General features: G+C 41.7%; 1 protein-coding gene across 2 annotated transcripts in view; it reads right to left on the reverse strand.

Moving 5' to 3' along the window:
• Nucleotides 1-22,716, reverse strand: part of tmc6b (transmembrane channel-like 6b) — a 105,615-nt gene that overhangs the window by 46,902 nt on the left and 35,997 nt on the right. For both annotated transcript variants that reach the window (XM_078225637.1, XM_078225638.1), the window contains 3 exons: nt 6,704-6,879; nt 4,069-4,214; nt 2,366-2,473 (listed from right to left, as the gene is read on the reverse strand). In XM_078225637.1, the coding sequence (XP_078081763.1) occupies nt 2,366-2,473; nt 4,069-4,214; nt 6,704-6,759 (310 nt within the window). In that variant the 5' untranslated portion in view covers nt 6,760-6,879. The remainder of the gene's footprint in view (nt 1-2,365; nt 2,474-4,068; nt 4,215-6,703; nt 6,880-22,716) is intronic.

Consider the following 22,716-nt stretch of genomic DNA (forward strand, 5'->3'; position numbering starts at 1 on the left):
GCTCACACACTCTGGTCTTGGTCTGAGGGGTAAGAGAGATGGTAGAGTTTTTGTTAAGACAGCCTGAACCACACTCCTTCCCTCCACCAAAAAAAAAGTGTTGTGGTCCCGGCTATCTATAAAGCAAAGTGGGGGTGGAGATGAATTCTATAACAAATGTGTTTTTGTATATTTTTTTCATTTCAGGTCATTTCTTTTCAGTACAATGACTGGGGAAGAATCCAAGTGGGGGTGTGATCAGTCTTCTTTTCTCTGTATACCAACCTCAAAAAGCCACTTCTTACAGTGTTAACTGTATCATTTTTGAATTTCCGATGATTTACTGAGGTATTTGTAGAAGTACAAAGTTGGCATTGTGTACTCTCACCACCAGGAACTAGTACGTTTCTCCTGGGTGGAGATCTGAATCAAAACATTCAAAATTTGGCCTCTTGTCTATGAATTTTCTCCACTTTTTACTGCCAGATGATTCAAGTCGAGATCTTTTTTAAGAAGTGCGATGAATTATAAATATGGCAACCTTTTCTTTTGCTTCCTTTTTTTTTTAATTAGCAAGGTGAAATCTCTGAAGTGCGCGTATAATTGACCTCAGAATTGGTTCTGAAGAGTAAAACGCTGGAACCAGAGGCTGGATTTTCCTGACCTCCCCTGGAGTCAGAAATGTGGTCAGGAATTCCCAAAATTTTTGTATATTTTACAGCACATTTAAATTTCACATCTAAAGATGGGCCAACATGATCATCCCATTGGCAGGAAGAGGTTTGAGTTAAGAGTTGGGTCACAACCCTGCGTGCATGCCCTCGAACATCAGGGTCGCCACTGACAGCCCTCAGGGAAAATCGAATTGCCCTTTTCCCCATTAATTTTGTTGAAATGGGGGCAGGTGATTTTGAAAGACTTCGGAAAACCTGCTTTGTTTGAGAGTTCATGAACATCGGGGGAAGCTTGCCGATGGGTTGTAAATATTCTGACGTGTAATTGTTAATTTCAGATGACGTTATTAGATGCTGTCTTAGAAGTTAGATTTTCTTTTAGTGCAGTAATTGATCATAGGACTACTTCAGTGATTGATCATAGGGCCATGTTCTGCAAAAGTAAGTTGACATTGATCAGTATTATTTAAGTTGTGAGATGTGTTAGAGTACTTTTCCCATTTGGAAAAGTGCTATTTTGTATTCAAATCTGAAGAAAACAATGCTTGGGAACTCTTGTGTCATGATTTGAAGTGACACAAATGTCCACAGTGGTTTAAATTTGGAAAACAATTGGTCTGCAGCTTTCACTTAGGAAAACAAACAGCCATCCTGGACAGCTTTGATTGACAAAAAACAGCCATCCTGGACAGCTTTAATTGACAGGTCATCCGGTGTGGTTTAGAAAAAAAAACCAAGCCATCTATTTTTCCAGGTTTTAACAGGCTCTATTGTTTGGAGCTGTAATAGTTTGTTTTGACAACTGAGCCTATTATGGCTATTTTGCCGAGTTCCAAAAGCTTCAAACCACACATCTCAGAAAGGTGAATTTGATTACAGCTTCAAGAGGTTATTATGTAATATCTGTCTTTAACGTGGTTACTGAATACTTTTTTTAAACAACTGAATGACTACTTGAGAGATTTAAGATTTTTTCATTGGGTCTGGAGTTTTATTTTCTGTACGAATAGTCATGCTTTCGCGTGACAGTTGTATTAGATTTTTTTTTCTTTTTAAACTTTTTTTTCCCCCCCACATTCATTTCAAATACATCTTATTGCTATAACATGGCTCCAGAGGTCTGTGCATAGCAAATACTGGGTGAGTGGTTATTGAAGGTACATGGAAGGGCATGTGGGATATAAGGCGACAATGGAGGATATGAGGGGACATGGAAAGCATCATTAATACAATAGTCGAGAAAAATACAATGTTCTTCCTAATTCAAAAAAAGTCAATGTGCCAGTCATATTCTATTGGCATTGGTGGTGTGATGGAAGCACAAAGAAATATTGCACCTTGCGGCACCTTCCACCCATGTGGCACAGTGGTTAACACTGCTGCCTCACAGCACCAGGGACCTGGGTTCAATTCCTGGCTTGGGTCGTTGTCTGTGTGGAGTCTGCACGTTCTCCCCGTGTCTGCGTGGGTTTCCTCCGGGTGCTCTGGTTTCCTCCCACAGTCTGAAAGACGTGCTGGTTCGGTGCATTGACCCGAACAGGCGCTGGAATGTGGCGACTAGGGGAATTTCACAGTAACTTTATTGCAATGTTAATGTAAGGCTTACTTGTGACTAATAAATAAACTTTACTTTACCATGTGTATTTATATGAAGTGATACAGAATATAGTTCATGCAAATAAACAAGTACAATAAAAAATATTAAACATCACCTATAGTTCTGCTGGGCATGAAGGAGAGCACCCTCAAGGTAGCTGCATCATAGTCATCACTGGGCATGCATTGTGCACGAGGAGGTGATCTGATATAACCTACATTTTCTGAACAAAATCGGAACACAAATCATTTGCAGCAGTCAACATAATCAGCACTTGTTTTATTTTCTTTTGTAACTTCCACATTCTCTCCATCACAATGTATGTGTCACAAACATCACATATTTCCACCTCCAATATTGCCTACTTCCATCTACGTCTTAGCCCATTGTCAGCTCAAACCTTGTCTATTACAATACCCTGGAGATTGGACTCCCATCCTCTCTATAGTATTAAAAGCTATTTGACTTGTTGCCTATTGGGTTCACCCATCACTGTTGTCATTGCTGATTTGCATTAATTCTCAGGCCCCGTGTCTCAAATGTACAATTTCAATCTTCATATTAAAATCTTTTCATGACCTGGTCTTCCCCTGTTCTCCAAAACATCCTCTAGCCCTCCAACTCTCCAAGAGTTCACTATTTCTTGGACTCTGGCAACTTGAGCATCCATCCATTCCTTTGCCCCATTTTAGGGGAGGCAGTGCCATTGTGGTATTGGCACTGGACTAGTATTCCACAGACCCAATGTAATGCTCTGGGGACACAGGTTCAAATCCCACCATGGCAGATGGTGAAATTTGAATTGAATAAAATAAATCTGTAATTAAATATCCAATGATGACAATGAAACCATTGTCAATTGATGGCACGGTGGCACAGTGGTTAGCACTGCTACCTCAACACCAGGGACCCGGGTAAGATTCCAGCCTTGGGTGACTGTCTGTGTGAAGTTTGCACATTCTCCCCATGTCTGCGTGGGTTTCCTCTGGGTGTTCCGGTTTCCTCCCACAGCCCAAAGATGGGCAGGTTGGGTGAATTGGCCATGCTAAATTGCCCCTTAGTGTCCCAAGGTGTGTGTGTTAGGCGGATTAGCCTTAGTAAATGCGTGGGGTTACGGGGATAGGGCAGGGTGGTGGGCCTGGGCAAGACGCTCTTTTGGAGAGTTGGTGCACACTGGATGGGCTGAATGGCCTCCTTCTGCACTGTAGAGATTCTATGGAAAAACTCATCTGATTCACTAATGCCTTTTAGGGAAGGAAATCTGCTGTCCTTACCTGGTGTGGCCTACATGAGACTAGAGATCCACGGTAATGTGGTTGAGTCCTTAAATGCCCCCCCAAGGGCAATTAGGGATGGGCAATAAATGCTGGCCCAGCCTGAGACATCCACATCCCATGAAAGAATAAAGAAACCACAACATCAGACTGAGGAGTCAGATGGAATTGCTGGAATTCTCCTCCAGGAATTATTTGCGGAAACCCCTCTGAACCTCCCAATCCTCCTTTAAGACCCTCCTTAAAATCCACCTCGTTGGTCAAAATGTTAGTCATCTCTCCGAATATCCACTACTTTGGCTCAGTAAGTAATTTTCCATGATTACATCCATGTGAAGCACACACATTTCCATAATAAAAGGTGCTATGTAAATTCAAGTTCTTAATGGAGCAAATCTGGACTATATACAAAATAAGTGTTCATTGCAAAAGCAGTAGAACGCAACTCTAATTATAATCATTCGGCTTGTGAATACATACAAGAAAGAGGAAATTATTGCTTTATAATACACAAACAACATTGAAATTTTCTGAATCTCGTTACCTATCCCTGCACCCGACTGATCCTCCAGCTCAATCATCACTGACAATTCAGATGCTGCAGCACTCTGTTCAGAGATAAGATCAGCAAAGGAATGGTGGACAATATCTTCTTCAAAGCAGGAAACCGGAGAAGCAGGATCACAGTCACTGGAGGAAAAAAAAACATTTTTCATTGGAAGAACCACCCCTCTTGGATTCTCAAAATAATAAGAATGTTTAATCATTTCTCCTTAAGAAACAGCAGGTCTTCTCATGCCCAAAAGCAGAAAATTGGATATGTGAGATTTGTTTGTGAAGTAATCCGGAACATCATGGCTTGGACAAATCTTGGACACATTTATGGATTCATAATACATGCTTAGGAGTTTTTAAGTATTGCCTCCTGTGGTTTATAAAATGAGTATCGATAAAACCAGGCATTATCATAATGGACTAATGTGCCAAACGCACATTTATGAGTTTTAACAGAAGCAAGCTTTAAGTGAGAATTATTGGAGGCAGTCCAAATAAGACAACTTGGAACCATTTTATGAAATGGCTAACAGATAAACCAATTCAGTTGGTTGAATTTCCTTGCAGAACTCCTTTTCTAAAGAAAACCACACAAGCACTCTTTGAATGTGGGGGGCAGCTACGAAATTCTCGTCAGTTCACATATTTCTCAGAATTACTGATGCTCCTGTTCAGGAACTTTGTCACATAGTTGAATCTGGCAGCAGGTTAAATACAGTTTTCACTAGAATGCAGTGACTAACACTATTGCCTCATAGCACCAGGGACCCAGGTTCGATTCCCGGCTTGGGTGACTGTCTGTGTGGAGTTTGCACATTCTCCCCGTGCTACGTGGGTTTCCTCCGGGTTCTCCGGTTTCCTCCCACAGTCCAAAGATGTGCGGGTTAGGTGCATTCACTATGCTAAATTGCCCCTTAGTGTCCTGAGATGCGTAGGTTAGAGGGATTAGTGGGATAAATATGTGGATTACGGGGATAGGCCCTGGGTGGGATTGTTGTTATGGGCGGCATGGTAGCACAGTGGTTAACACTGCTGCTTCACAGCTCCAGGGTCCTGGGTTCGATTCCCGGCTTGGGTCACTGTCTGTGTGGAGTTTGCACATTCTCCTCGTGTCTGCGTGGGTCTCCTCTGGGTGCTCCGGTTTCCTCCCACAGTCCAAAAGATGTGCGGGTTAGGTTGATTGGCCATGCTAAAATTGCCCCTTAATATCCTGAGATGCATGAATTAGTGGATAAAATATGTAGGGATAAGGGAGTAGGGCCTGGGTGGGATTGTGGTCAGTGCAGACTCGATGGGCCAAATGGCCTCTTTCTGCACTGTAGGGTTTCTATGATTCTATGATCTATCCTGCAGACTTGATGGGCCGAATGGCCTCCTTCTGCACTGTATGGATTCTATGCCAAAAATAGGTTTTGGATTGCTCTGTCTATAAAATCCAGACTCGCCTTCGAGAGGTCAGTCTGCCAGACAGTGATAACTCATTCAAGCAGCAGATGGCAAGCTTTCCAATAGAACCACAAAAAGGATGCCGACTGCCACCTTTGGTGCTCGTCTAGACTTGTTTTCATCGGGAGTGCCTTAGTTAAATTATATTTATAGCTAATTATTTCTCCAATACAGCTGCTTCGCATCAAGTGGCCTGGATTCTTACACACTTCACACACACATTGAAGAATCAAAACCATTTCCTCAGCATGCAGTTCCAGAAGTCATTCCGAGGGTGGTAAATTTCTTAAAACAACCCAATTTTAAGCCAAAATGTAGACAAAAAAATAATCCAACTCCTTGTTGGAAAGTTATTTGTTGGTATGAATATTGCAAGCATAGTACACGTCCTCTTTCACGCAAGCATGAGCCAAGAACATTGTAATTGTCATTTCCAGGACAGTCAAAACAAGCTGTAATTCCATCCTCGCCAAAATTCAAGTACAAAAATCAAAAATTCCAAAATTCAATGAAGCAAAAATGCATTCACGTTTTTGACCTGAAAGATCGGAGAAGCACTGACCACAATAAAATAAGAACACTACAAAGCATTTGTTTGTGGAACGTAAACAGCATAGGGATCCCCCAGTGGACAAGCTTTCTTCTCTGCCAAGACAGTGCCATACTTACAGTTCAAGTCTGCACTTCTTATTTGGGCAGACGAGGGAAGGGTGGGGAGGAGGACTGAGAACCAACATGGCGTGCAAACGTTCAAGGATCATTCATTAAAAGACTACAAGATCAACAGACACATTCAATTAATTAATCCCAGTTCTTACAAAGAAAACAAATTTAAAAAACTGTGAATAGAGTTTAAAGCAATTAATGTCAAAATATCATTTGTCTGCAGAGAATGTCTAACTGCTGTGACATACTGTTACCCTCAACACGTCGAGACCAAAGGGCTTGGGGTCTAGCAGACAGAATTCCCCCCTCTTATCTGATTAATAACGATCTATTTTAAGGAAAGTAGTCTTCCCTTTGATCCAAATTATTCACAACTGAACATTGGTTGGGAATTACAGTCCCATTTATATTCATTACAATATCTAAAAAGGAACCATTTAAAAAAGGGTGGGGGCGGTCCTGCAATTTCTCGTGGAGCAGGTAGTAACTCTCCAGAAGAATAAATTACTCACCTAATTCCTGTGATAGTATCATCTGCATCGAGGTAAAAGTTCACACTGTGGGCCATGGTGTTTAAGTGAACCCTTTAAAGGTTTACAAATTGGACAAGGTTAATGCTTTCTCAATCAGCTTCTGTCACCTCTTTCAATGAGCCACTTCATAGCTTTATTCCCAGTTTTATTGCCACCTAATGGAAGAAGGTTGAAAAAAAGATGAGTTATTATACTTACGCAGGTCCTTTCATGATGTACCACTGGATTAAAAAGTCACTTCAGTCAATTATTCTCCAACAAATAAAATAATAAATTGAGTTGCACCTTGCTCCTATATGGGTGCGCTTGATGTTGGAAAAAATCCTGCAGTTCTTCAGAGGCATAATCAGATAAAATGGGTGCTGAACTTGAAATTAAATGGCAATTACAGACCCACTGAAATCAACATCCAAGCTGTTGGTTGTTTCCACATTTCAACGTGCCAGAAAATGCTTCAGTGAAGAATTGGTGATATCCGCATCAATCACCTGTATGTCTCAATGAAGCACCATCTTAGCATCTAGGGTATTTCAGACAATTAAATGTTCGACAACAAACTGAACAAGAGTAGTGTGAAAATTTCTCTTTTCCTCATGAAGAACGATTCTCAAAGCAACGCTGTACCAGAATTAAAAATGAAATTATTTTTAATAGAGGCAATAGTCAGATTTTGCTGTAGGAACAAGAAAAAGGTTATCAGCATTCAGTAATTAACACACAAATCGGATAGCAACTTGTGGTGACAGCACACTTGCAATTCAATTTGGGAACTGGGGAAGCGAACGAGCCACCTCACTCCTTCTGAAGCTTCACTACAAGAATCTCTCTAGAGATTCTGCATTGAAATATATGGAACCACGTGAAGTTGGAGTCCTTAGGTGATTGATACTCAATAGCCTCGTCTCATTCCAATGGAAGTAGTGTTTTTTTAAAGAGCTCTCAATTAATACCAACCTCTCTAGTTGAAAATTAACTTCGACAAATTGGGAATTGTAATCCTTCAGATTTTAATTGTTGGGAGATTTTTTTATAAAATACGGAATTGATTTTGTCACTTTTTCTTTGTCTTATCTTTTTATCTTAATCCCATCTTTCTTTCCCTCTCTATTTGCCTTTCTGTATCTTGAATTGAAGTATTCAAACTGATACTCCTGGTTTTAGACTACGCTGCTCATCAACAATTGTCCAATCTGATCAGTTAACAAGATACATGTTCACTCCATGTACTGGGACCGGGTCATGGACCATAGCACAGGTCATGGATCTTCTGTCGATGGCATTGCGCTATTCTGCCTCTCAAATTCTAATTTTATCAGATATGAAAACTGCACTCAAGAATGTCTATTTAGTACTAAAGAGCCAAATTACTTTAAAGACTGTTAGCTATGGTTCAGTGCAAACAAAATATGTGGGAAGACCTCGCACAAAAATATTTTCAAATCATTCCTCAAGCTAGGGCAGTCCTGTAAGAATAAACTCCATTCCAGCAACCAGAAATTAATCTGCCCTTCTTAGCATGGTTTGTGTTTTTATTATTATACTTTTATAAATTATATTTAGAATCCCAACAGTGCAGAAAGAGGCCATTCAGCCCATCAAGTCTGTACCGGCTTTCCAACAGATCATCCCACCCAGGCGCTATCACGTAGCCCCATGTATTTGCCCCACTAATCCCCCTAACCTACACGTCTTTGGACGTGAAGGAGCAATTCAGCATGGCCAATCCACCTAACCCGCAGATCTTTGGAGTGTGGGAGGAAACAGGAGCACCTGGAGCAAACCCGCGCAAACACAGGGAGAATGTGCAAACTCCATGCAGACAGTGATCCAAGGCTGGAATTGAACCCGGGGTCACTGGTGCTGTGAGGCAGCAGTGCTAACCACTGTGCTTCCCAAAGCTCAGAGGTTTCAAAACCATACCATGCTACTTTTAGCAGAAAATAACGCTTAGTGCCAACTCAATGAGGAAGTAACAAAGCCAATAGAGTATCTTCACTATTCAACAGTTGGGTTGCAAATATAAAAGGCAAGAGTAATCAGCTTGAACTTGTACTTACTGTCCAACATGAAGGCATTACTCAGCTGACGTAAATAAGATGGGGATTGATTGAACATTCAATTGTTTGCAGTATTCAATGGAGTGGAGGCATCAGGGGTGCAGAAACCAAATAACTACTAAAAACTGGAACGGAAATCCTCATCAGCTGCAGGAAAGTAACTAACTATGTTACTTCCTGCTGATATCGGCTGTTTACCTTTCTCAGTAGCTACGTATACATGAGTTCTTACAAACCTTTGTGGAATTTCTCTTCTGATCTTATATTTGAAATTGGTTATATTTGCTTCTGTCTGGACATTAGTTGCCACTATCCATGTATCATACTGTGTTTAGACCAAGTAATCAACAGGTCCTTCCTCCAAGCTGTGATAATCTGAAGTCAAAGCACCAATAATAACTACACTGGATCAACTCTGAAAATATTTTTTTAATTCTTTAAGGAAGGTAGCTTTTTTTATCCAATGGTGGAACATGGGCGTCGCTGGCTGGCCAGCATTTATTGTAAGAAGTTTAACAACACCAGGTTAAAGTCCAACAGGTTTATTTGGTAGCAAAAGCCACACAAGCTTTCTCAATATGGCGCTAGACTCATTGATCAACAGTTCCAACGCGCCACAGCGAAAAACCGCACCGACCTCCTCAGAAGACAAACACGGGACACAGTGGACAGAGTACCCTTCGTTGTCCAGTACTTCCCCGGAGCGGAGAAGCTACGGCATCTCCTCCGGAGCCTTCAACATGTCATTGATGAAGACGAACATCTCGCCAAGGCCATCCCCACACCCCCACTTCTTGCCTTCAAACAACCGCACAACCTCAAACAGACCATTGTCCGCAGCAAACTACCCAGCCTTCAGGAGAACAGTGACCAAGACACCACACAACCCTGCCACAGCAACCTCTGCAAGACGTGCCGGATCATCGACACAGATGCCACCATCTCACGTGAGAACACCATCCACCAGGTACACGGTACATACTCTTGCAACTCGGCCAACGTTGTCTACCTGATACGCTGCAAGAAAGGATGTCCCGAGGCATGGTACATTGGGGAAACTATGCAGACGCTGCGACAACGGATGAATGAACACCGCTCGACAATCACCAGGCAAGACTGTTCTCTTCCTGTTGGGGAGCACTTCAGCGGTCACGGGCATTCGGCCTCTGATATTCGGGTAAGCGTTCTCCAAGGCGGCCTTCGCGACACACGACAGCGCAGAGTCGCGGAGCAGAAACTGATAGCCAGGTTCCACACACACAAGGACGGCCTCAACCGGGATATTGGGTTTATGTCACACTATTTCACATAAATATTTCTGCTTTTTTCCTCCTGAGTCTTTATCATGCGATCCTAGAATCAGAATTTATGTCACACTATTTGTAACTCCCACAGTTGCGTGGACCTGCAGAGTTTCACTGGCTGTCTTGTCTGGAGACAATACACATCTTTTTAGCCTGTCTTGATGCTCTCTCCACTCCCATTGTTTTGTTTCTTAAAGACTGGATTAGTTGTAAGTATTCGCATTCCAACCATTATTCATGTAAATTGAGTCTGTGTCTTATAAGTTCTGTTTGTGAACAGAATTCCCACTCACCTGAAGAAGGGGCTCAGAGCCTCGAAAGCTTGTGTGGCTTTTGCTACCAAATAAACCTGTTGGACTTTAACCTGGTGTTGTTAAACTTCTTACTGTGTTTACCCCAGTCCAACGCCGGCATCTCCACAGCATTTATTGCCCATCCCCAGATGATCCCTAACTCCAAGAACATTTAAAAATAATTAGCATTAAGATGCCATGGGCACAAAACCTAATCGTGATTGTCCCCTGTGCTTTTCTCAATAATAATTTAGAAGCCCATTTCTTTTTGTCTCCTATAAAAGACAAAGCAGGAGCTCTGAATAATGCACATGCATGGAATGATGCACTAAACCAGATTACTAACCTGATAGCAATAGATCTCACACACACACACAGACGCAAATATTTAACTCTGAATCCAAGGAAGGTGTACAGCTTTGACTCAGTGACATCACCCAAAAGGTTCTACTTAAAAATAATCAAACCATAAAACTACAGCCTGTGTAAAGTTCAGATTTCAATGTGACGTCAGTAATAAGTAACAATGGACAACACTTGACCCTCCTCACATTGAGAAAGGAATGCATCATAATGAACTGCATTCAGATTGGAGACCTGCTCTTTGCATCTTGTGTGCAGAATCTCCATAAGTACTTACTTGTGTTTCTTTAAAAAAAACAGCTGGATGTTCAATATCATTCTGGACTGTGGCGGCTATGTCGAAAATAAATCATCTTGAGCAACCTCTGATGCAATTTGAGGCAATTATTCCGCAGACAAATTAGTCAGAATAATTCCAGACAACACAAGAGTCAGACTGAACCCAGAAAGGAGTTCCTTTCAGACTTCCCAATTGGTACAGCAATTCATTTTGTAAATGTTGTGCTTGCACTCCAGAACCTGCTTGACAAGTAAAACAGAAAATGCTGGGTGAACTCAACTGGTCTGACAGCACCTGTGGAGAGAAACAAGAGTTAACGTTTGGGTCTAAAATAACCCTTCAGCAGAACATTGGACTCGAAACGATAACTGTGTTCCTCTTTCCACAGATGCTGCCAGACCTGCTGAGTTTATCCAGCATTTTCTGCTTTTATTTCAGATTTCCAGCATCTGCAGTATTTTACTTTGATTACAAGTGAAATGCCTGCTTCATTTGATAAATAGCAGTGACTCAGTGCAGGACTTGGTGTTCTATGATTAACAAACACTCTATTCCTTCACCTTTTGTATCTGGATTCTCTCCACCGACTGTCAAAGTCTGATCAGAAATAAATTTGTGCAATCTCAACTAAGCTCCAAAGGGAGGTGACGGTGACAGTGTTATTGTCACTGGACTAGAGGCTCAGGTTAATGCTCTGAGAAGGAGGGCCTTGAGTGACTGTGTGGAGTTCACATGTTCTCCCTGTGTCTGTGTCGGTTTCCTCCGGGTGCTCCGGTTTTGTCCCACAGTCCAAAGATGTGCGCGTTAGGTTGATTTGGCCATGCTAAATTGTTCCTTAGTGTCAGGGTGATTAGCAGAGTAAATACGTGGGGTTGCGGGGATAGGGCCTGGGCGGGATGATTGTCGGTGCAGACTCGATGGGCTGAATGACCTCCTTCTGCACTGTAGGGATTCTGCGATTCTAAAATGGTTTCGAATCCCATCACGTCAGCCAGTGGAATTTGAATTCAAATAATAAATCTGGAATTGAAAACGTTTCAGTAATGGTGACCAAGACAACTTTCACTGATGGTTGCAAAAACCCACCTGGTCAACTAAAAAGCCCTTTAGGGAAGGAGAACTGCCATCCAAATCCACGATCAATACCATCTAGAAGGACAAGAGCAGCAGATACCTCAGGACACCTGGAAGTTCCCCTCCAGGTCACTCACCACCCTAACTTGGAAATATATCACCGTTCTTTCACTGTCGCTTGGTCAAAATCCTGGAACACCCTCCCGTACAGCACTGTGGGTGTACCTACACTGCAGACTGCATGGTTCAAGATGGCAGCTCACTATCACCTTCTCGAAGGCAACTAGGGATGGGCAATAAACACTGGTCTAGCCAGCAACGTCTGCATCTAATAAAATGAATTTTTAAAAAACTATAAGGGATATGGAAACAGGGAAAGGACAACATGTTGGATTAAGAACTGGTTAGAAGGAAAGGAACACAAGAATATTCATTAAGGATAGTTGGACCTAGGTAGGAGATCACCACAGAGTCCTGCTCTGGAAACCTTTCTCCCAACTTCACACCAATGATTCACGTACAGGATCAGAGGAAGTGATGTTGAAAGCTACAGTTGATACTAAAATAAAAATCAAAGCAAATAACTCCAGGTGCAAAGGGCAAAGTAGTAGCAGATGGAACTCACTGTATACAGATTGGTGCATTTTGACTTAAAGAAAACTAGCAATGAGAACGTGTACGAGATGGAACAGCAAAGATATTCGGGTTCAAATTCAACTCAAATGAAGCCATTAAAAAACGAATGTCTCACTGGGTTCTACAGCAAGTGGTATAGATTAGTTAAGTCGAGATGTAATGTTAAATTTACACAAAACTTTATTAAGACCGCGGCTGGAGTAATGTACACCATTTTAGACTCTGCACTGACATCCATTTATCATGGGAGATTTTTCTGGTTGGCGATCAGTGACTAGTGGGTGTGCCTCAGGGATCAGTGTTGGGACCGCAATGGTTTACAATTTACATAGATGATTTAGAAACATAGAAAAACTACAGCACAAAACAGGCCCTTCGGCCCCACAAGTTGTGCCGAACATATCCCTATCCTTTAGGCCTACCTATAACCCTCCATCCTATTAAGTCCCATGTACTCATCCAGGAGTCTCTTAAAAGAGCTTATTGAGTTTGCCCCCACCACCACTGATGGCAGCCGATTCCACTCGCCCACCACCCTGTGTGTGAAAAACTTCCCCCTAACATTTCCCCTGTACCTACCCCCCAGCACCTTAAACCTGCGCCCTCTCGTAGCAGACATTTCCACCCTGGGAAAAAGCCTCTGAGAGTCCACCCAATCTATGCCTCTCAACATCTTATATACCTCTATTAGGTCTCCTCTCATCCTACGTCTCTCCAAGGAGAAAAGACCGAGCTCCCTCAGCCTATCCTCATAAGGCATGCCACTCAATCCAGGCAACATCCTTGTAAATCTCCTCTGCACCCTTTCAATCTTTTCCACATCCTTCCTGTAATGAGGCGACCAGAACTGAGCACAGCACTCCGAATGGGGTCTGACGACGGTCTTATATAGCTGCATCATTATCCCCGGACTCCTAAACTCAATTCCTCGATTGATAAAGGCCAGCACACCATACGCCTTCTTAACCACCTCCTCCACCTGTGGGGCCGATTTTAGAGTCCTATGGACCTGGACCCCAAGGTCCTTCTGATCCTCTACAGTACTAAGAGTCTTTCCCTTAATATTGTACTCCTTCATCCCATTTGATTTGGAGTTGGGGACCAAGTGCAGTGTGTCAAAATTCGCAGATGACACCAAGATGGGTGGAAGAGCAAAGTGTGCAGAGGAGGCTGAAAGTCTGCAAAGGGATATAGATAATCTAAGTGAGTGGGCGAGAGTCTGGCAGATGGAGAACAATGTTGGTAAATGTGAGGTCATCCATTTTGGTAGGAATAACAGCAAAATGGACTATTATTTAAATGGTAAAAAATTGCAGCAAGCTGCTGTGCAGAGGGACCTGGGTGTCCTTGTGCAGGAATCTCAAGGAGTTGGTTTGCAGGTGCAGCAGGTAATTAAGAAGGCAAAAGGAATTTTGTCCTTCATTGCTAGAGGGACGGTGTTTAAAAACAGGGAGATTATGTTGCAGCTGTATAAGATGCTGGTGAGGCCACACCTGGAATACTGTGTACAGTTTTGGTCTCCTTACTTGAGAAAGGATATACTGGCACTGGAAGGAGTGCAGAGGAGATTCACTAGGTTGACTCCGGAGTTTGAGAGGGTTGGCTTATGAGGAGAGACTGAGTAGACTGGGGCTATACTCATTGGAATTCAGAATTGAGGGGGAGATCTTATAGAAAGATATAAGATTATAAAGGGAATAGGTAAGATAGAAGCAGGGAAGTTGTTTCCACTGGCGGGTGAAACTAGAACTAGGGGGCATAGCCTCAAAATAAGGGGAAGCAGATTTAGGACTGAGTTGAGGAGGAACTTCTTCACACAAAGGGTTGTGAATCTGTGGAATTCCTTGCCTAGCGAAGCAGTTGAAGCTACCTCATTGAGTGTTTTTAAGGCAAGGATAGATGCATTTTTGAACAGCAAAGTAATCAAGGGTTATGGTGAGTGGGTGGGTAAGGGGAGCTGAGTCCACAAAGATCAGCCATGACCTTATTGAATGGTGGAGCAGACTCAAGGGGCCAGATGGCCTACTCCTGCTCCTAGTTCTTATGTTCCCAGAGTATATGCCACTTCTGGATTGAATATCATCTGCTGTGCCTGTAGGGACTGATTCAAGAGCGACATTCCTTTCTGCAGCTGGCTCCAAGTTGATAGATGCTTGTTTCCTTCCAGCAGCCTCTCTTTTCGGCCATCTAATAATTTTTTTTCTGTCCTCTGCTTTTTCCACACCCTTCCTGACTGTTCATCTCCAGGCACTCCAGTCTGAGAGGGCTTCCCATGGATTGACTCTGATTACTTGCAGACATCCTCGTATCCCTGATGTAGAAACATGGAAGATAGGAGCAGGAAGAGGCCATTTGGCCCTTCGAGCCTGCTCCGTCATTCACCATGATCATGGCTGATCGTCCAACTCAATAGCCTAATCCTGCTTTCACCCCATAACCTTTGATCCCATTCACCCCCTGTGCTATATCCAGCCGCCTTTTAAATACATTCAATGTTTTAGCATCAAGTATTTCCTGTGGTAATTCCACAGGCGACATGTTGGTCTAATGCCAATAGCTAGCTCACCATGGAGCACGTCTTTGAGGTTGCAGCCAATATTCATTTGACTCATAACAACACAGAAATGATATCACTGCATATTCACTGTGATGCTGCCGAGTAGGAGCATGTACAAATACCTAGGCATACTTAAAAAAAAACAATCGTGCATGTTTGCACTAGATTAGGGCTAGTTACTGGATGATTTGATAGAGGTGTGTACTTGTATGAAGGAATGGGTCAGAGCAAATTCAAACAATTGCTTCCAATGGTCTAGAATAAGGAATTAATCAATTGTGTGATAATTAGAACAGAGGTTAGGTGAAATTCTTTTTTTGGTAGCAAGTTTGAGGCTGTGAAATGTAACACTGAAATGCACCACAAGCTATGTTGATATTTAAGAACAGGTTAGACATTTAACATTTAAGAACAGGCTGAAGGAAAGGAATGTGGGATCAGAGGATCCAAACAAAGTTTAGCGACTGCGCAGCCCAACAGGCCAGTTTCTGAGTTGTAAGCGGACAAAAATAACAAAACAGATAAAGAGGAAACATTACTAAAAGTTTGATTAAAGAGATAGTTTTAAGGAGGGCCTCAGAAAAGGACACATTTTAGCAGGTGAAGGATGTATAAAAGGGCCAGTTCAGCTGAAGGGAAGAGTTCAGAGAGTGTTGGAATCATAGAATCCCTACAGTGCAGAAGGAGGCTATTCAGCCCACTGAGCCTGCACCGATCACAATCCCACCCAGGCCCTATCCTCGCAACTCCATATATTTACCCTGCTAATCCCCTGACACTTGGGTCAATTAAACATGGCCAAACAACCTAACCCGCACATCTTTGGGAGGAAATCGGAGCACACGGAGGAAACCCACGCAGACACGGGGAGAGTGTGCAAACTCCACACAGACAGTGACCCGAGGCTGGAATTGAACCTGGGTCCCTGGCACTGTGAAGCAGCAGTGCTAACCACTGTGCCACCGTGGAGCGTACGGATGAAGGCTGCAAAGATAGGAATGGATGCGACCTCAAAAGGGATTAAAACTGGAGGGTGGGAATTTTCCAAATTGAAAGCTTTGGGAATGGTAACCTTGATGTATTTCCCCACCTCAATCAGAAGCGCACCTATTACCGTTCTTGCTGAGTGGTCCACACAGGTCAAGGGTTAAACCTGGGATATGCCTTGGTCAGCCACTCATTGGAAAAACTCAAATCAAAGCTACAGGCAGTTCCGAAGAGACTAATTAAGTTTAATCATTGCATCAGTCATACTTTTATGGGCAAGTATTAGTTTCTATGTTAAAAGCCACTTTTTTCCAAAATATATAATTTTGCAGTAGCTACCTACTGCCAATGGTTGAAAATGTGGAAACGTCCATTTTAATTTCAAGCCAAATTGGCAAATCATTTTGCATCTCACTTTTTAAAGATCGGCCTTATTATTTTAAGTCCAAACCATTACTTCTGAATAATCCTTGCTTCCCTGCGATGAGCTAGAAAGAACATATCAACACCTGTAATATAGCTATTGTCTCTCTGTCTGATGGTATTGAACGTGGCTTTATAGTAATGCAAATGATGCCAACAAGTTACAAGTTTCAGTCCATCTTTGAAGTCATTCTTCACATCAGCAATGTGAAATCCCATAGGAAGTTTGCCTGGGAATGTCCCAATTGTAATCCCCGTTTGCAATTTCTAGAAACGTGTAATTGCAGACAGGTCAAGTGACTTGTGGCAGCCATCTTAAGCCAGTGTCTTTGTTTGGCAGAAGTCCTTTTAAAGAAGAAGTTTGATACATGTCTGACCAACCAGTGAAATTAAAGATTAACATTCCACATGACCATGACACATCATCATGACTGGAGGTTGTGTTTTAATTGGTTTTCAAATATGTACTATGATGACTTAAAATGTGTAGACCTAATTGCACTATACGCAGTTGGCTTCATGAAGACAAGGAAGGCCAAACTGATATTAATTCCATGTATCATGAAAATGCTACATCGGTATAATTTTCCAAGCACTTTAACAAATTCCAATGCATTATTGAATTGGGACCAGTTACAATAGTAATGGGAATAAACAAGTAGAGTACCTGAGAAACACATTCATTGCCAGTTCCAAAGTGAGTGTTCTACATATTTATTGCACATGTGGACTTTGTACAATTTTGTTGAAAAGACGGCTACAACATTAAGTTTTGTGCATACATACAAGGATATTTTAACTTAAACCCCTAAAAAACAAAACAGAACCAATGTACTTTGGGCTGTACAAAATACCCGAGTAATAATACATTAAGAGCAGTGCTAATGCTATATTGGGTATCCTTTGCATTCATCACTCCACAAGTAGCACTATACTTTCAGCTGCCTGGATCCTTAGTTCTGGAATATTTCCCCAGAATCTCTTTGCCTCATCCTCCTATTTTCAAAACACTCTTAAATCTACCTCTTTGACCCAGCTTGGTCATCAATCCTTATCTACTAATGCGCCTTGGTTTCAAATTTTGTTTGACAACACCCTCCCCCCGAATTGTCTTGGAACATTTAACTATGTTAAAGTTGCTGGATAATTGCAAGACATTGATTCCGAAAAGAAAAGTCACAAATGATTGATCAGATTTTTGTATTTTTCTCTTTTCGGATATAAATGAATTTTAGAAACAGCCTGAGTTTAATGAGACAGGAGTCTTAACCCCAACTTCTTTACTCTCAGTAAATGCCTTCCTTCCTTGTGTGTCTGGGCATGTCAAGGCGTGGCCTGTTTCATGTATTTTGTTTTTATCAATATCTGTTTTCAGGATGCAAATATGATGAAAAGTACATGTTAGACAGGGTTGTGATTAGTCAATACATACCTTCTGGTATTTGTCAGTCTGAGTGTTTATGACTTTAACATACCATCTACATTGGTCAGATTACAGCTGTTGGTTAGCTGAGACTTCCTGCTGATATAGGGAACAAGAGATGCGGTTGCTGTTATATGCATTGTGTGCATGGTGTATGTGCACACAAGGTATGTGCATGGTGTGTATATAATGATTTCAGTAACAAATGTGAACTGGATGGAGATTTGTTTAAATAAGATTTTGGTCTGTCCACTAACCAACTCAGTGCTTGCTTAAAAGTCACTTGTCTCAAACATCATTCAGTGCTAATGAGAAATTGTTAACTCGAAACATTCACCCTTGTTTTTTATTTGCATGGATACTACCTGATCAGAATGTTTACAGCATTTTCTGTTCTTATTTTAACAAAACTGAAGTCAAGAATAACTGTTTCACTCAAACCAATAAATCTGTGGAATGCAATATGAGACACATTCAAAAGATAGCTAGGAGCCATGGTGGGAGAGTAACGGTACTAAATGGATGGGTACTGATGGCCCAAAAGAGGTTGTTCTCATAACGGATTTTCCTCACGTTAACATATTAATCACAGCTCATATTTGGTTCAACAGGACATTTGCTACAAGATGATGCATTGATAACAGAGAGACTGCAGAGCATTCAAAGCAAACTTTCAAACAGACCGGGATGAGAACAAGTATTTGTCTCCATCGCTTTAGAAGAATTTAATTTTACGGCAGTTTCATATCCTGATCGTACTTCCTGTATGTAACAAACTTTTATCTTGTTTTCCTGTTTAACATGAAAGTACAAATGTAACAGAAACACGTATAAAAAAAGTTTTCACCTGTTTTCACATTTTGACTGAAGAATTTAGCAAAAATTTCAACTTTTCCCCTTTGCTTATCTGTGCCTTTTTATGGTTTCTCCATTCTATTCAATTTTATCTTTGTTACAATTCTTCCATTTCTACATTCTAGATGTCACATTGCCATTGATTTATTGTCATGCAGCTTTATTGGTCTAATAGCCAGTAAGATACTTTGGAAGGCGGTGACAGAATAAGCCTGCCAGCTTCCTTCCCCTTCATGCTCCATGAATACATCTCTGTCTACATCAGAACAAAGAATATAAAAGTCTAGACTGAGAATAAAGGCCAATGTCCATCCAGTCAACCCTCACCCAGACCAGATGTCCAATTACGTATGGTGGGTTCTGCTTCCCATTGATTATCTAGTTTATGAAAAATGCTATTTCTTCCTGGACTGCTTGGGAGAGTGGAGAAATAAATCAAGCAGCTCTGTTAATATATTGATGACGCTTGAATTTCCAAGTCCTCCCCATTCAAAAATTTAAGAATTTAAGTGGTAGTTATAAAATCTGTGAATTTTTGTTTGCGGAACAAGTGGCGTTATATTGCTCCTTAATCTGCCACTTATATAATCTTAATGGCAAATAAATCAGTCATGTTGAAAGTAGACCCAGCTACAAGAGGAACTTTAGAAAGGTACAGACTGGGTTCCTGGAAGTTAGTGGTTTGAAAGAGAGGTAGACAGACAGATTTGCATTTATAAGGGTGCATTTCACAGCAGCAGACATCTCTAAACACCTTACAACCAATAAGGTACTTTTTGAAGTGTAGTCTCTATTGCAATGTGGGAAATGCAGCAGCCAATTTATGCACAGTAAGCTCCCACAAACAGTGGGATGATCTGCATTTGTGATGTCGATTGAGGGATTGGCCGGGACACCAGAGATAACTTCCCTGCTCTTCTCTGAAAGAGTGCCATCCACCCGAACAAGCAGATGAGGACTCATTCAAATGACAGCACCTCTGATAGTGCAGCACTCGCTAAGTACTCCTTGAACTTTGTGCTCTAGCCCTGGAGTGGAACTACCTGGACCTTGTGACTTGAGACAAGAGTGCCCCAAACTAAGCCACGACTAACACGTGTCTGGAAAAGCTTTGAACAAAAAGCAAATCTTCTGACATTCGTAACTGCAGTATAAATTGTAATTTATAACGCATTTTTTAATTGAACAGTGGTGACATTGCTCACCCACCTGCATGATTCAATGCCATACGCTCTTGGTCTCAGTGTGGCATACAAGTCTTGAGTTGGAACCCCACTGACACCAAAAAAAGCAACTACACTCAACACAGCAAATCAGGGAAGCAGGGAAGAATAGGGAATAGTTTAGAGACAGAGACATCAGGATGGGGGTGGGTTGAATCAGTTTGATACTCAAATATTTCAGCGAATAAAATAGGGGCCATTCAATTTGAATTGAGATCTACGCGGAATGTGTAATGAGGAACCACATGAAATTATCCAGTTCAATGCACGTTTAAGACAGATTTTACTAACTCTACGCATCTTCCATTTTAGAGTGCAGAATTACGGGAAATAAGGATATATTGAATTGGTTGCAATAGGAAAAAACCAATTGGACTTTTCAGCCTTTTCAAAAAGATTCCAAAAAGCAACAATGCTGTTAATTAAATACAGCTGGATTTAATATTTTTTTGCTGACAAATGTAAAAGCATAAAGTTACATAAGTATTTCCAGGAACATCAGCAAGGCTCTCTAGAGCATTTATCTTAGTTCATTTACTGTTATTAATCCAACTGTTGATAAACTATAGGAACAATATTCTGGGTTGTTTTTTTAAAAACCTAAACTACAAAAATACAGTACTATGCACCAATGCAAATATTTGGCCAAATGAGTAACAGGAAATTTCTGACATTAGGAACATTTCTGCAACTCCCATAATTAACTGTGCAGGACACAACCACCTCCTTTATTTCAGATTAAATTAAATACAGCAGGTTTATATTGGAACATTAGCTGCAATATGGTGGATGAACCCGCTCCACGTACGTCCCCACCTTCCCCTCCCCCCACCCCCAGCCCCGGCGGCACAGTGATTAGCACTGCTGCCCTCAAAGCGCCAGAGACCCGGATTCAATTCCAGCCTTGGGTCACTGTCTGCGTGGAGTTTGCACATTCTCCCCGCGTCTGCGTGGGTTTCCTCCGGGTGCTCCGGTTTCCTCCCACAGTCCAAAAGGTGTGTGGGTTAGGTTGATTGGCCATGTTAAATTGCCCCTTAGCGTCAGGGGGATTAGCAGGGCAAATGCATGGGGTTATGGGGATAGTGGTCGACGCAGACTCGATAGGCCGAATGGCCTCCCGCACTGTAGGGATTCTATGATTCTAAATGAAACAACTGAGACGACTCAAGCCATCCTTATTTGTCTCATATAGGCCCTTAATCCATTACAGGACAAAAACTTTAAGTGCAAACTAGTCAAACTGAAGGTGCCACAACAAGATACTGTACCGACAAGACCTTTTAAAATAAGGACTCAGTTTTGGAGGAACCTTCATCTTGATAACAAGATGTCAGTTATGAGTCAGTGATCATTATCTGCTGTGGGCAGAGTGTTACTGGAACAGACATATTGTGGTAGAAAAACTCATTATTCATACAGATACTGTCACAAGGAAACAATCCCGTTTCCTACTTAAATGAAATATTGTATATTTCGTGTAAGGAAACATGTCTTCATAGATATGTAAACCAAAGCAAAAAAAAAATCAACTGTCTTCGCTGCTCCCAAAGTGGTGTCCTCTACATTGGGGAGACTAAATGCAGTCTGGGTGATCACTTTGAGGAACACCTTCGCTTCATCTGCAAGCATGATTCCAACCTTCCAGTTGCTTGCCATTTTAACTCAGCATCTTTCTCTCATGCCCACATGTCCACCCTCAGCCTGCTGCAACACTCCAATGAAGTCCAATGCAAACTGGAAGAACAACACCTCATCTTCTGGTTCGGCACATTACAACCTTCTGGACTCGATGTGGAGTTCAACAAGTATAGACTGTGAACTTGCCCCTCCATCTCGACTTCCTCTCCTTTTTGTTTTCTGTTATTTGGTTCCCTTGGCTTTTCCCAACATAACCCCATCTATCCCCCACATGTCTACCTGTCCCTTGTTGTTCAGTTTTGCTCCCTCTGAGCACTGACCTCTGTTTCCTTTTAACACATTCCGTCATCAGAGTTTTGCCACTATTAACACTCTTCAATCCTAATGGCACCATTAACAGCCCCTTCATCTCACGTCTATGACCTCTTTATCAATCTCTCCTTAACTCTGAATTATCACTGACTTTCTATTCTGCCCACCTCCCTCTCCAAGTATATAATCCATCATATTTCTATCCCTCTTCAGTTCTGTAGAACAGTCATATGGACTTGAAACAACTCTGTTTCTCTCTCCACAGATGCTGCCAGATGTGCTGAGTTTAGCCAGTGTTTTCTGGTTTTATTTCAGATTGCCAGCCTCCACGGTATTTTGCTTTTATTAAAGAAATTAACAAACTTGATTTTGCTCTTACTATAGTCATTTTTAGAGACTTGCTGCCTCCTCTCTCATGTGCAGGCACAATATTCACTTTTCCCTTTCAACAGCCCATTATTCTAAAATAGTGCTTCAAATGTTCAAATTAAATTGCCTAATAAATAATCCTTCAGTATAAAACAAGCTGAATCAGCCTAATCAGCCCTGGTATTGGCATTCAAATGT

This window comes from Mustelus asterias, chromosome 12, assembly GCF_964213995.1.
Source record: "Mustelus asterias chromosome 12, sMusAst1.hap1.1, whole genome shotgun sequence".
In the NCBI taxonomy this organism is placed as follows: Eukaryota; Metazoa; Chordata; class Chondrichthyes; order Carcharhiniformes; family Triakidae; genus Mustelus; species Mustelus asterias.